Source organism: Mercurialis annua, linkage group LG1-X (genome assembly GCF_937616625.2).
Source record: "Mercurialis annua linkage group LG1-X, ddMerAnnu1.2, whole genome shotgun sequence".
In the NCBI taxonomy this organism is placed as follows: domain Eukaryota; kingdom Viridiplantae; phylum Streptophyta; class Magnoliopsida; order Malpighiales; family Euphorbiaceae; genus Mercurialis; species Mercurialis annua.
Genome location: NC_065570.1, coordinates 73,747,315 through 73,762,345, shown reverse-complemented (window position 1 = coordinate 73,762,345; position 15,031 = coordinate 73,747,315). Strand labels below are relative to the sequence as shown.

The 15,031-nt window shown below is 34.6% G+C and overlaps 1 protein-coding gene across 5 annotated transcripts; it reads left to right on the top strand.

Moving 5' to 3' along the window:
- Nucleotides 1–290: 290 nt before the first annotated feature.
- Nucleotides 291–11,369, top strand: LOC126683618 (histone-lysine N-methyltransferase ATXR7). 5 transcript variants are annotated; one of them, XM_050379428.2, is made up of 19 exons: nucleotides 291–399; nucleotides 656–949; nucleotides 1,040–1,655; nucleotides 1,776–1,892; nucleotides 2,111–2,413; nucleotides 2,496–2,840; nucleotides 2,960–3,250; nucleotides 3,396–3,896; nucleotides 4,049–4,493; nucleotides 4,580–4,729; nucleotides 4,839–5,260; nucleotides 5,341–5,463; nucleotides 5,650–5,730; nucleotides 5,924–5,977; nucleotides 6,071–6,222; nucleotides 6,320–6,367; nucleotides 6,457–6,513; nucleotides 8,121–8,268; nucleotides 11,104–11,369. In XM_050379428.2, exons 2-16 carry the CDS (start codon nucleotides 780–782, stop codon nucleotides 6,339–6,341), a joined length of 3,792 nt encoding a protein of 1,263 aa, XP_050235385.1. In that variant the 5' UTR covers nucleotides 291–399; nucleotides 656–779; the 3' UTR covers nucleotides 6,342–6,367; nucleotides 6,457–6,513; nucleotides 8,121–8,268; nucleotides 11,104–11,369. The 5 variants fall into 5 exon arrangements, with proteins under 5 accessions (XP_050235385.1, XP_050235386.1, XP_050235384.1 ...); XM_050379429.2 differs by having other exon boundaries at nucleotides 2,111–2,416; nucleotides 3,399–3,896; XM_050379427.2 differs by having other exon boundaries at nucleotides 2,111–2,416; nucleotides 8,157–8,268.
- Nucleotides 11,370–15,031: the final 3,662 nt, after the last annotated feature.

Sequence of the window (15,031 nt, the reverse complement as noted above, 5' to 3'; positions counted from 1 at the left end):
AATTTTTTATTTTTAAAAACTATCTAAAAACCATAATCAAATTAAAAGTAATTTAAAGTTTTAATTATTTTAATTAAATCTAAATAAATTTTAAATATGTATAATTAATATATACTATATATGGAGAATGTTTTTGCATTTTATCCAAATAAAGAAAACATTATTTTAATATTTAAATATAATTAAGACAATAAAATACGGAATATGATAAAATTGACGAGTTTTTAACGTTGGAAAAGGGGTATTAGGCCTTAAATAAAATACTTAATATATATAGGTGGTGATATTGATAATGCCTTGGCTAGAGTAGGTGTGAGTTTGGGAGAGAAATCTTGCTGTCTTCCGCTTCCCTAAACTGTGACGGCCGCCGCGCGCGCGCTTATTCACGTCGGCGCCGAGGTAAATCGACGATTAATTGTTTATCCTAATTGTATAGCGAGATCCTTTTATTCCACAATCCAATCGAACCCAATAATAATGATAATTCAGATCCATTCAGAATAGAGATGGAAATTGTTTTCTTCTGCAGAAACAATAAACATCTGAATTTTGTCTCCTCTTCTTAATCCTTGTATAGATGACGTTATGTTTTTCTTTCTATAAAATTGTTATGGCAATGTGCAGAGAATAGTAATTTGTTTCTCTCTTTGAACAGATAATTGAACTTATATATTTATAAACCCGGCACAGTTGAAACCCTAATTAGTGAAAACAAGGTTTTACGGATATGTTTTGCGACTGGATTGTTTCCCAGTAGGAGTGTATCTGCTACCACTACCATGGTTTCTTCCTTACCACTTATTCAGGAACATGGTAGCTCCTTATTATCTAAGAAAAGGTTGAAAATCTCTATTTCTGAACATCGCGAACTAGATTCATTTAACTCCATCGGCTACTATGATGATGTAATTTTGTCCGACACCAAGAATTCCCCATCCTCATCTCATGGGTAATTACACTTGCCTAATTTCATCTGTTGGAATTTTGAATTCATTTTTTCAAATTTATATTTATACATCATCATCTATTTGCGACGCAGCTGTCTCAGGTGCTTTGATGCTTGTCAGGCTTCTTCATCTTGCTGTGGCTTGGATGATAGGACTTGTCGTAGCTCTTTGTTGGAGCTGAGTTGCCAGCTGAATGGCAATAGTGGTGATATTCAAGAGTCTAGCAATGCTGGGGGGTCGGCAAAGAATCACTCTGGCTATGTGTCGCCTGCTTTTGCAACTGGATGGATGTATGTCAATGAAAACGGACAAATGTGTGGTCCTTATATTCAGCAACAGTTATATGAGGGTTTATCTACTGGTTTTCTACCTGAAGATCTTCCTGTCTATCCTATTTTAAATGGGACATTAGTTAATCCTGTACCTTTGAAGTACTTCAACCAGTTCCCTGACCATGTTGCTACTGGTTTTGTGTATCTTGGCATTGGTGTCTCAGGTACATCCATTCCCACAAATCATTTTGCCTCTGTTAAAATGGATTCAGCTGTACATAGGCAAGAAGGCCTTGTTCCAACTTCTGTTCAAGTTTCAATTTCTCAAGATGCACAGATCGTATCCCATTCACATGTGGATTACTATACCTGTGTCTCCAATCAGAAAATCTCAGACTCTTTGGAAACTAGCCCTGATATGCCCTTGTCATCAATGGTACTAACTCGTCCGTTCATTGCAATTCTTATTGATCCAATCAGCATATTTACTATGCATTGCACTTCTTTAGATTACACATCTGTTGATTGTTTCTAATTTCTATTATCTTTCTTTCAGTCAGGGGATGAAAGTTGTTGGATGTTTGAGGATGATGGAGGTCAGAAACATGGACCACATTCTCTTTCAGAACTTTATGCTTGGTACTGTTATGGGTATCTTCGTGATTCATTGATGGTAAGTTATGATTCCTAGCTTTGTTGGGAAAACGGTACCTATTTCATGAGCCAGTTTGACTTCAGATACATTTTCTATCCCCTCTAATGCTTATTTTTGGCATTGCCTTCTATATCAGGATGTTTCTTTTATATTTATGGATTCTAAACCTTGTCGTGAATTTAGTGCTCATGGCAATTTTCTGTTCTCACCCCGGCTTTGGATATCTTGTTTGACAGATATATCATAATCAAAATGAGTTCAGACCCCTTGCTTTACTATCTATTATGAAAGCGTGGAGGACAAATAAAGTTGCATCTGATGCCAAACCTGAGACTGCCTTACTGTGCAGCTTCATATCTGAAATTTCTGAAGAAGTTTCTTGTCAATTGCATGCTGGAATAATGAAAGCAGCTCGTAGAGTTGCATTAGATGAGATGATTAGCAAAGTCATTACAGAATTCTGTGATTCAAAGAGTTCTCAGAAAAATCTCAAGCTCAATAATGATCAAGCTGCCAAACCTTTTTCTGAAGATGGAAGAGTGGTAATATTGTACAAGCACCTAAATTTCATAGGATGTGTTTTTTATTGGGCTAATATTAGTACTATGTTTTATTTATCAGTTTGAAGTTACTGGTGCAAGGAATGAAGATGTCACTCCTGAGTGTGAAGCTGCGTCATTTTATCATGATTCTGATCAGTCATGCTCTGATGGAATGACCCTGCAGTTACCCAAAAGCACAAAATCTGTTGGAACAATTGATAATTTTTTGGGGTCTCAGGCAGCTGTTTATAGAATCCTTTTTCATTATTGCATGGAAGTCATGTGGAATGCTGTCTTTTATGATGTCATAGCAGATTATTGTAATTCCTGGAGAAGAAGAAAGCTTTGGTTTGCACGTCCAAAGAGATTGCCTGCTGGTGCTGGGGGCTATGTCAAGGAGACTGAAAATGTATCCATTGAACTTGTATGTGATGCTCATTTCATTGTTAATCATCATTATCTATACTACTGCTGGTACTGCTACCATATTAAAAAGTTTCCTAAGTGATGTTTCAATGCTTTTTTCGGTTACCATATGGGCAGGATTATGATAGTGATGTTGACTGTCCTCCTGGGTTTGATATTACGACGATTAAAAAAGATAATCATGCACAATCATCTAACTTATCTATATTTGTGAATGTGGGAGAGAGGCCATCTCAACTGAATGCCTTATCTTACAAAACACACAAGACCTTTAAGTGCATTTTAGACTCTGTAGAAGATGAGCTACATGTGTCCACAAAGGAATTTTTATCTGAATATGTTGAAGGTCTTGTTGAAGAAGAAGTGCAAAAAGTAGTTAAATTCCCAGATGATGACAAATTGAATGAGGTAATACTAAGAAGTTTATGCGTTCTCTCTCATTTGTTTGTACTTATACTCTGTGTGTTTAAACGACACGAGGAGGCCTTGTTATCGGTTCATTAACGATTTCATCTGGAGTTTCATTTGTGGCTTTCTTTCCTTCTTGGTGCAGAAGGCTGTTGAATCTTCATCTCAATGTTTTCAGACAACTGAATATAGCTCTGTAGAATGGCACGATGAACTGAAGAGTGATTTCAATAAACTGGATATTAAAACATCCAATGGTTCTCAAAGTTTACTACAAGCTGAAAAACGACTAGGTTTGTCTTCATGTGAGGATTCTATGCCCAGCTTTCTTGAAAGTGCATTTCAGAAGTCACAGATATGTGTTAATAATATCATGGATGACCAAAGTATCAATGAGCCACCACTACCTGGGTTTGAAGATAGTACTAGGACTCATGTCTCATCACAATTATGCAAATTCCAACCTGCACAATCAGATGATTCTATTCCCAAGATCAGAGAATACGTGGTCATGGCAATGTGCAGACAGAAGTTGCATGATGATGTACTGAGGGAGTGGAAATCATTGTTGATTGATGGTATTCTTAATCAATTTTTCAGATCTCATTGTACTTCAAGGCAGCACTGTCAAGCTGACGTGAACACAGTATGGATATGATACTTCAAACTCTTATCATCTTTTGAAACCAGACTATATCTCTTTTTGCAAATTTGAATTATTTACTTGTCATGTAATGAATGCATGCATTGAAGTATCTAAACCTATTCAGTTAACATGTATATGTTTTGTTATTTTAGGGAGGAACATCTAATACAAAGAAGGATAACAATCACACTACTCTTACTTCTCTAGACAAGGTTAGAGAAGCAACAAGGAAATTTAGCAGTTCAGACTCAACACTTGTGTCTTTGGTTAGTGATAAATACACATATTACCGGAAGAAAAAGCTGGTGCTGAAGAGGTTGGCTTCATCATCTCAATCCATAACTCCAGTTGATGCAGGGCTACAACATATTCCTATAGAGAGGTCAAGACATACAAATGTTGTTAGGGATGTAGAAGTTGAACCCCTTCTTTCCACTCTCAAGAAGAAGAAAATAACCAAGGGCCAGATCGAACTATCTGTTAATGACAGAGATATAAAAACCTTTGTTAAACGCAGGTTGTCCAAAGATCAGTCAGCAGCAAAAACTGCTACTCATCGAAAAGTAATTAAGAACAAGAATGCAGTTGCCAGATTTAGTAAGCAACTTCCTCTGAGTTGATTTTCTAGTTAAACATGTGTGTTTTGTAATGTCTAATTAACTTTTAGTATCTATATTTTACAGATAATAAGATCAAGGAAGACATTGTGAAACCTAGCTGGAAGTCAGAAGTTAGGAAAGATCAGGCTAATGTTAAGGTTATTGATAGCAAAGGCAATGATGGTGGAATTGAGGAAGTAGCTACTCGTGATAATTCTGAAATGAATCTAAACAGTGAGGAATTTCAGTTGTTTACTCGCGCACATCAATGTTCTTCTGTTACATTAATTCACGAGTTTTCACTAATGTTTTCCTTCTATGCTTTGTATTTTATGGAGTACAGAAACCAAGGCATCAAAGTTAAAAAGAAAACATTCAGCAAATGGTGGATTAATTTCACATCCTATGAAAATTCTGAAGGTGGACAGTAGTGGTTCCAAGGAAGCTTCACATGGAGAGGTTACAGTGCAGAAGAAAAAATCCCGTAAAACTAGGACATCAAGTCAGTTCCCTAGATCTGATGGATGTGCACGATCTTCAATTAATGGCTGGAAATGGCACAAATGGTCACATGGTGCAAGTCCCTCTGAAAGAGCGCATGTTAGGGGAAGTCATTGTCTTCATGCCAACTATCTGGCTTCTGAAGCCTATACTTCTCAGCTGTTAAATGGTAAGGTTCTTTCTGCAAGAACAAACAGGGCAAAGATGCGCAATCTTCTTGCTGCAGCTGAAGGCGCTGACCTTCTGAAAGCTACGCAGTTAAAGGTGATTGGAAATGGATTTTATCTTGGAATAGCCTACACTTTTAATTGATATATCGTAGTTAATGCTATGGTTCTCTTTAGGCAAGAAAAAAGCGTTTACGTTTCCAACGAAGCAAGATTCATGACTGGGGTCTTGTTGCTTTGGAGCCAATCGAGGCTGAGGATTTTGTAATCGAATATGTTGGTGAATTAATTCGCGCTCGTGTAAGTTTAACTTGACTTTTCAAATACTTGTTTGAGTGTGTAATAATTAGTTTGATTGTAACTTCTTCATCCTTTTTGTTGCAGCTTTTTGTTTCCTTTTCTTACTTTCAGCTTTTCATCTGTTTTTTTGAACCTTTGGAATTTCCTTTGATCTGATTGATTGCTGTTATTGGTCTTCTATTGCAGGTATCTGATATACGTGAACGTCTTTATGAGAAAATGGGAATTGGCAGCAGTTATCTTTTTAGACTTGATGATGGTTATGTGGTTAGTAATCCGATGTTCTACTATGTTTGGCTATGTTATTTTTGCCCTACAAAAAATCATATTAAGCAAAAACAGAGTGGCGTCTGGTCACAACTAAATGTATCTTTCCACTTCTGTTTTTCTCTGATGTTGTTTGCTATTCTTTTGTGGGGACGAGAAACTTACAGCAACATTTTTGTTTCTGCATCTGTAGGTTGATGCTACAAAGCGTGGGGGAATTGCAAGATTCGTAAACCATTCTTGTGAGGTACCTTTGCAAAATTACTTCTCAAATTTGTAAAGTATCAATTGAAATGGTATTATTTGTCGATTCTTACATAATTTGAATTGATTTATGTAGCCCAACTGCTACACTAAGGTAATAAGTGTCGATGGGCAGAAGAAAATTTTCATTTATGCAAAGCGGCATATAGATGAAGGGGAAGAAATTACATATAACTACAAATTTCCGTTGGAGGAGAAAAAGATACCTTGCAACTGTGGTTCTAGGAAGTAATGTGACTCAGCCTTTAACTTTGTGGTATTTTTCATATTATTCTTAATGTACTTTTTATTATATTCAATTTGTTTTAACAATTCTTTTGCTCAGGTGTCGTGGATCATTGAATTAGGAAGTGTTCTCGAGTTGTGGTTGCTGGTTAGTACTCTGGTTGGTTGTTTTTGCACTGAACTTTTTGATTAAGATTACTTCTAATATTACCTTATATCATGTTCATTTTGTTTTAGGCCATTGTTTACAGTTCTGATCTTCAATTTTGTAAACTTGGAAAATGAACGTCCAAGGTAAGTCATTATTGTCTTTCATCTTCAATGTTATTTAGAATTTTAAGTGCTACAGAGTTTACATATTATGTCTATGCGGATTGTCTTGTAGCTTAATATTGCTTGATTTACTCCTGTCCCTGGCTCTTTATTTGCTATATTTAGTTTAATCGGTAGCCATAGTTATTAAAGGCGCACCTGAGGCGCGCCTCAGGCGAGAGGCGACTCAGGCGAGGGCTGAGCCGCCTCACATGGCCAAAGGCGGGCGATGTCGCAAAGGCGACCGCCTTTGTCGCCTCAGTTGGGAGGCGAGAGGCCAGAGGCGCTCGCCTCTGTGATTTCAGGGCTGTTCAGTGTTTTTTTTTTAAAAATTAAATGCTAATCTGTTTTTATGGGCTTTTTAAGTGTAATTAAGCCCTAAACACATTTAAAAAAGCTGCTGGGCCACCTTTTTAACCTATTTTTCTAATATTTTAACCTATAAGTATAATACTAGATTAACAAAATTAGAAACACAACGATACATATTCCAATTCTTCTTCTTCACGCAAAGACTCTCTTTTCTTCTTCAAAGCCATTATTGCATTGATAATTAGTTATCTTTTAACTTAGACTTTAATAATTTGATTAGTACTTTTGAACTTTTGAATTATATTTGATTTTTTTTTTTAAATGCATAGGGTTTACATAATATATATATATATATATTAATTATTCGCCTTTTCTCCAAAAGGCTTTCGCCTCGCCCCACGCCTTGCGCCTCAGGCTTTTTGACCCTTGTCGCCTCGGGTCGCCTTTCGCATTTAATAACTATGTCGGTAGCTACGGATAGCTACTGACATAATACATTGTGTACCTACTTTTTAATTTATTGATACAGAATATATTGCTATGGACTTCTATAAATTGGTAGTGCTGCAAGTTGCGGTGAGCTCAGACTTACCTAGTCCTAAGACGCCTCAACTTAAAATGCATGTCCATATGTTGGTAGCTTGGTGGGCCTGTCATGGCCTCATGGATCATTCCCATATTTGGAAATGTTCACTTAAGTAGCATTTTTCCATTTCTTTTCTCTATCTGTGGGATCATGGGCCTGAAACTGTCTGTATCAGCCTTGAGAAAATGAAGTTTTATGGAACTGAACATTAATCTGTTGAGCGAGCTATGGTGTTTGGCATGTCCATGGAATGAACATAGTTTCTGCAAATTGCATTGAAGCAACACTTGAAATCTGTGTAAACTATTTAAATTTACTTTTTGCTAGACCAACCACTGACATTCAATAACAAATAATATAATTAGTGTCTTATTTTAATATCACCTGTATAAATTCATTCAACGCTCTATGATATGGTGATTCATTATATCTTCTGAAGACATGTAACTTGTTTATGCACATCCAGAAAGCAGTTCAATGTATTTTGTCTATATCTTTCATTGCATTGGTTTATAAACGAAACCATGAGATAATGCACTAATCTTATGTTATGTTGTGCTAGAAGATAGTGTATATAGCTGGATTGTTTGACCTGCTAGATTATATTACTCAAGTTATGTAGTCATAAACTTCCATTTTGGAGATGTGGTTCATAATCACTAAGCAATTGTTATCTTATATTTGGTTGCAGACTATTAGTCTGACATTTGTAGAGTAATTCTCTCAGCTTTAAGATGTTCCCTAATGAATTGCTACGTACAAGTTCTCGGGCAAGTGTGGTGGGATGTAGGGACTCCAAGGCTGGCAGCGGAGCACGTAGGCAGGGTTTATCATCAATTGTATGTTTCCTGCCACCTGACTATTTAAATAAATTGAAATCTTCTCATGTCTTCTTGAATTTGGGACTTCCGCGCATCTGTCTATAAAGTTAAACAAATATTTGCCGGGTTCCATTTTTATGTTTCATGTATTTTTTGCATAAGACATGAAGTTCATAAATGAAATTTCTTTTCAATTTACAAAATATAAAAGTACTGAGACAAATTTTAATGTTGCTAGAGGGCGGTGGGCTTGCTTTAATGCCTATTATTATATGTCCTATTTCTTTTTTTGTCGAAATATATGTCCTATTTCACATTGCTGGATTTGGACAAAGTCTTGGGTTTGAATTTAGACGTGCCATTGAAGAAAAACATTAATTAGGGTCTTACGAGGTTCTCTTCAAATTTGTGAAAAGTGTATTGTAAACTGTCACCTGATTATAATGGCAACTGCCAGTCACTAATCATGTTGATAAAGATGTAAAACTTAAGTAAATTCTAGTGGGTCACAGCTTGATTATTGACTTGTTGATGCAATTAGAGACTCTGGTGCTTTCCAGTATCCGTACTACTGTAATTGTAGTTGAAAAAGAGTGGTAGCTAAGGCGGGTTATTTGATATTATTTTAGGCAGTGATGTAATAGTTGCTAATTAGGAAGCACGGAAATCAGGAACTCTCAGAAACTCACATGAAACTTTTTGGGCTGTTTCGGTAAATAATAAATTAGATGCCCATTTCCCATAAAAAAACCTAAAGATTACTTGCAACTAAAAAAATCTAATCAATTATCATAAATATTATTCACATTAACCACAGTAAATCTTATCTTTTTATTTTTGTTGGGTGAAAATATTATAAAATTTAGGGCTATTGGCATTATTAAATCCCAACGTATGGTGTTTATAACGATCTGATCTCATGGTTTAAAACGTTATTTATAAAATACTTTGCGTTTTCTAGTCCAAATCCATATCTATATATATATATTGCGGAAATTTTGGTCCATACGTGGCATATTAGATCCACGGATGTCGCGTATGACCAAAATTGCCCGAAGAATGCAAAAACACGAAAGCTTAGGATTTTATATTTAACGGTTTAACTTTTAACCCATGAGATTAGATCGCTACAAACATCACATTTTGGGATTTAATATGCCAATACCCCTAAAATTTATGGATAAATTTTTATCTGTTATGAATTTAAATTTGAGTATATTTAAATAATTTTTTCCATTTAATGTCAAATGTATAAATCAAATTTGACATATGTAAAGTTTTATGATTTTAAAAATATAGCCTTTTATTTATATTATTTACACGTTTTTCCCACGTGTTTTCTATTTTTGAAAAAAAGTTCTTTCTGGTTTATGATTTCATATTGTTTCCATTTCCATGCTACTTAGGTTGCTAAGTTTGCAATGTTTGTTTAAAAAGAAAATAGAGGAAAAGCAAGTCTTTGTTTTTCTACTGCTTCACAAATGATGGTTGATTTTCATGAGCTACTTGGATTTGATTGCTTTTGTTGGTGCATATGTGAGCACAATACTCCCTCTCTCCCAAATTAATAGATAGTTTAGGACAAATACGGATTTTAAAAAATTTAGGCTCTCTAGGTAGAGTTAGTTAATTTATAAAAAAAAAACACTTGCCCTTATAATGTTGTGGTAACTTTTATCTTCATATGCCTTTTTTTTTTCTAGGACATTCTACTACAACTAATGAGGGTGGGTATATTTGGCAATTACTTAATAAAGTAAAAATAATTGAGTGCCTATAATTCATGACAAAAAAACTTAAAATTGTGCATATCAATTTGGGACAGAGGGAGTATATTTTTGGATTATGTCTTAGAAAATACCAAGTCCATTCTATACTCACTCACCAGTGGTTGTTTCTAGGGCTACAAATGGGACAAATAGTTTATGAGCTACTTACAGCTAGTTTGATGATGGTTGCTTGAACTTGCTCGTTTAATTACACCAATTACTTGTTTGAATTTTGTCTCACGACATCTACTGAAATTATGATCCTTTTCAGTAATATGCCCTTGTTCGACCCTAAATCCTTTGTATTTGCCATGGTTAAAGATAATACTCCCTCGGTCCCAGTAGAGTTGTCCACTTTTATATTATCACAGAGTTTAAGAAAACACAATTAATGCTATAAATTTTTACAAACTTTTTTCTACTTTTTCTATATACCCCTATTTAATATGATCACAAAAATCTCATTTACTTATAGATAACGATAAATACTAGCTCATAAGTGGGTTTTAAATATGGACAATATGGAGAAATTATAAAGATTGTTACTTTATTAGAAGTGGACAAGAGTATGGGGACAAAAAAAAAAGTGGATAGTTCTATTGAGATGGAGGGAGTAACAAAGAAATATTTAAAAACTTGAATCAGTTTTCAAGTTGCTACATATGAAAGTAATTAAGTGATGTAGTCATTATTTTATTTAAGCTAGTTTAATGAGCAAGCAAACAGAGTAATTTTTGCAGTGAGTTGGGTTTGCCTATCAAATTAGTTGATCTAGAGTCTGCTTATAGAGATCTAATTGAAATAGTTGAGTTTCAGATGATGAAGCCAGGCACCAAGCACCGCTACAATATTTTCACGATCGTAGTGCATTTTCTGTAGTTACATGGAGGAATGATTTCAGTAATGATCAAAACATCTTGTTTAGCTTGTAATTTAGCTGCTGATTGTTTGAGTCATGTTGCATTTATTGGTGGATATACTAAGTTTGGTCAGTCCCTTTGATTTTTGCCAATTTGGCCAAATCTTACTTTATTGACAATGAAGCATCTCTTGCATTGTGGCCATTGATACTGTTTTGTTTCAGGCTGTGATCATAATGCATCGATAGAGGCTGGGTTTGGTACTTGTGGTGGTTTTTTGGGACCAGAGCTTTTTGAAAATGAAGTTGCGACTTTTGCATTCTTGTAGATCTCTTTCAGCTGCAGATGAGTTTCTCTTCTTAGGAACTCAAAAACAGTTTGTTGTTTCTTGCTTACATGACATTTTTGGAATATCAATTTGTTGTACAAACGTGTATTGCTGCATTGATTAAATCGAAATGAAAAGTTATATATTTATTATGAATCTCAACATAGTTCATTTTTACTTTTGTTAAAGTTATATATTTATCATGAATCTCAACATAGTTCATTTTTACTTTTGTTCTTGTGTTAGTGATAAGGTGCTTGGCCTTAACATGCATGTTCTAGCATCTTGAAACTCCTCGTGTAAAAGTAGAGGAGGGATTGAAGAAATCTGGAGTATTGCCAATTAGTTCAATAACTAACATTTCAGTGGTGGAAGAATTGCGGCGTTTGGTAAATTTGTTCTTAAGGCCAGTGGATCTCAGCTATTGTTTTGTGACTTGATCTTGTGATGAAGGGCAGCCATCCAATATTTGAGTAATGACATTTAAAAATAAAATAGAACATTTGCATGCTGCTTGCTGAATATGTTTTAAAGTTGTGCTTTTGAGATTGTCCAGAACCGAATGAAGCCCAATAATTCTGATGGGGAGTCATGACGTCCACCAGCCAAATTAATGTTCTAAGAAAAAGTGGTGATATTTATCAGATTACAAGTGCCGGCCTAACGGGCTTGACCAGGAGTTGGCTGCAGTATTAGACAAATTGACTTTGAAGAGAAACGATTGACATGTTTCCAACAATTAGCTGATGGATATTCATTTTTATGTGTCCATGAGCTTTGATATGTTTTATAGTAACAAACTCTTTTTGGGGAAAATTATTTATATTTTTGAAGCCCGACTATCTGCATCTTTATTGTGATTAACGTATTTTCTCTATCCCTTAAATTGTTTTTTGGGTGCAGGGTTTCAAGTAGAAACCACCATTGCTGTTGTGGGGGTGGAGGTTTGCTGGTACGTTTCTGCTCCTTCTCGTCTAGTCTGCCGGAGGTGGTTTCATAATAGAATTATTTACTTAAAATAAAATGGCAAGTAAGCAAGTAGATGCGTCGCATTAATTTTAACTAAACAAAGATGTCAAAAAATGTTTTGGTTACAACTGTGGGTTGTGCTCTAAATGAAATTTGCATAAGTTGCAGATGTATACATTCGAATATTGTTTGGCAACATTTTGCCTTGTGTATTTGGAATAGAGTTATTATGGTGGTTCTAAATGAAATGTATCCTTTGATTTTGTTGCTGGTGAAGTAACTCCGCCTGTGTCTTTATACACAGCCGGTCCCAAGCCCGGATAAAGGAGGAGGGTAGCTATTGGTTAAGTAATAAAAAGATGTGGTAATTGTATGCGAATTCCTTGTCTAATAATCTACGGGCCAAAGTATTTGTTGTACATAAAAGAATGCTGTCCTTTTCCTTTTATCTCCTAGCAGAATGCTATCCTTGCTGCATCAATGCAACTCAAATCACTCCAATCCTGCAAGCTTCACTCACTATTTTGGTCGTAATGTGAAGGAATTATAAAATTATTGAACTCGTAAATTTTAGATGGATGTTTAGTATGGAAAAGATGCTTCAAGAGCTTCTTTCAAAAGAACAATCAGCAGTCAGTGGTCGAGGCTTTAAAGGCCTAAACAAAAGATTTCCCTATAGTTTCCTCCGTCAGATAAATATGCACTAAAAGGCTATTTCGGTTCTTAATTTATAGACTGGTTCATATAAATTAAATATTGTTTATTTTGACAATTTAATCTTATTTTTTTAAGAATAAAATCAATTCTTTATAAAGAAGATAAACAAACTTTTCATATAGAAAGAACAATAAAAAATTTCGTAAAAAAAGACAATTGCTATAATAAATATATCAGAAAAAACTAATATAACCTATAAACGATTCTATCTTCAATCTTCAAAAGGTCCTGATCTATTTCTGATTCTTGATTTGTATATATATATTGAAATTGATGCGCCTCGTCGATAAATTTTACCAACAAAAACAAAAAAGATAAAAAGGAGTCGGCTGTTTATTATTCTAAAGCAATAAAAAGTGAAATGGCTACGGCCACGACAAAAATAAACCATTGACGGCAATCGAATCGAAAAATAAAAGGAAAACTCTTCACGGATAGAGTTTTCTATTTGAGAGAGAAAAGACCCAATTTTATCATTTTATTTTAATTGCTCTCTCATTTTTTGGTATTAAATTATCAAAATTATATAATACTATTTTCAAAAGATAAAAAAAATTTAATTTAATTGTTTGAACTTATTTAAGTATATTTTAGATATTTATTTAGTTAACTAGTTTTAGAAAATAGAAATTATTTGACCACTTAAAATGAAAATAAACTTATGAGTTTATGGGCTATTAATCAACTATTGCCCCTGAATTTAGCCCCTCTATCACATAAGCCCCTAAAAAAATATCACTAAATCCCTTAAATTTTACTAATGGGCCGGTAAACTCCTTATAAAACCGCCCCAAACCCCTTTTACCCCAAAAATGACCAAACTGACCCATTAGGTAAAATTTAGGAGGGAATTTTGTGATAGGGGAACTAAATTCAGGTGTCATGATTGATTAATAGCTGAATTAGGGAGTGTAAACTAATATTGTGTTATTTTAATATTTGTTTTTCATGTTCTGTAATAAAGGGTTAATCCAAAAAAATAACAAATGTTGGAGAATTTTGTCAGTTATAAATAAACCTTTTAAAATTGGCTAGTTTAGCTAATTTTTGAATATTTGAAATCTTTTCTAGCCGTTTGTGAATAAAATCGAAAATTTTGTCATTTGTGAATAGGCTAAACTAATCGATTTAGAAATTGTTTAAAACTGTATGAAAAATATGCATCTAATTAGAAACTGTTTGAAACATTTAGTATCTTTTGAAATAAAACGGTTTCAAATTAATTTTTTAGAAATCATTTGAAACCGTTTGAAAGCCCTTTAGTAACTGTTTAAAAAAGACGGTTTTTAAAACCATTTCAAATTATGTTTTTTAGAAAATATTTGAAACTGTTTGAAATTGCGAGTAAAAAAATAAAGATTCTCAAATGTTAGAGATAAAAAAATTTAGTTTGGGTTAAATTTTGCAGATATTGTTTTTGAAGTATTTTCTGCAAATGTGTCTTATGATTGGCTCCATAAGATAAGAGAATGAGGCTTTGCTCAACAAAAATACTAATTAATACTCCCTCCGTCTAAATAGAATTGTCCATTTTGAAAAAGAAAATTATCCTAAAACTTTTGTCCACCTTCAAAAAGTAATTAATTTTTTCATTCATTTTTTTTGGGTTAATGACGTTTTTGCAATTAAAATTAAGAAAATTTCTTAAATTAGGACCTGATTGCATATTTTTCTCTATTTGTGGCATCCAGACCGCGGAACACTTCCGCGGTTTATAACAAACCGCGGAAGTGTTCCGCGGTCTGTGCACGTGGCTCCACCTGGACGCAGGTGGAACCACGTGGACGTAAACCGCGGAAAGCTTCCGCGGTTTACAGTGACAGGTCACTGTAAACCGCGGAAGCTTTCCGCGGTTTACAGAGGGAATTTATTCCCTCTGACAGGGAATAAATTCCCTTGACCGAGTGGTTGTAGACCGCGGAAATTTTCCGCGGTCTACAACCACTATATAAGGGGGAAATCATTCCCCCTTCTCCACTCCACACTCCAAAAAATGAATTTGGAGAAAATTTTAGAGAGAGAGTAGTTAGAGAGAGAGTTAGAAGGGATACTATTTTGGAGAAAATTTTACGGAGCCTAATTTCGGTGGCGGATATTATTTTGCGTGGCGGATATTATTTTTGGTGGCGGATATTATT

Bases quoted from the DNA above. Each gene is read 5' to 3' on its own strand.
- LOC126683618 (XM_050379427.2), top strand. From the start codon at position 780: ATGGTTTCTTCCTTACCACTTATTCAGGAACATGGTAGCTCCTTATTA. The intron at 2,417-2,495 runs GTAATATTGTAC...TTTATTTATCAG, and splicing joins TTTCTGAAGATGGAAGAGTG to TTTGAAGTTACTGGTGCAAG. The intron at 2,841-2,959 runs GTATGTGATGCT...CCATATGGGCAG, and splicing joins AAAATGTATCCATTGAACTT to GATTATGATAGTGATGTTGA.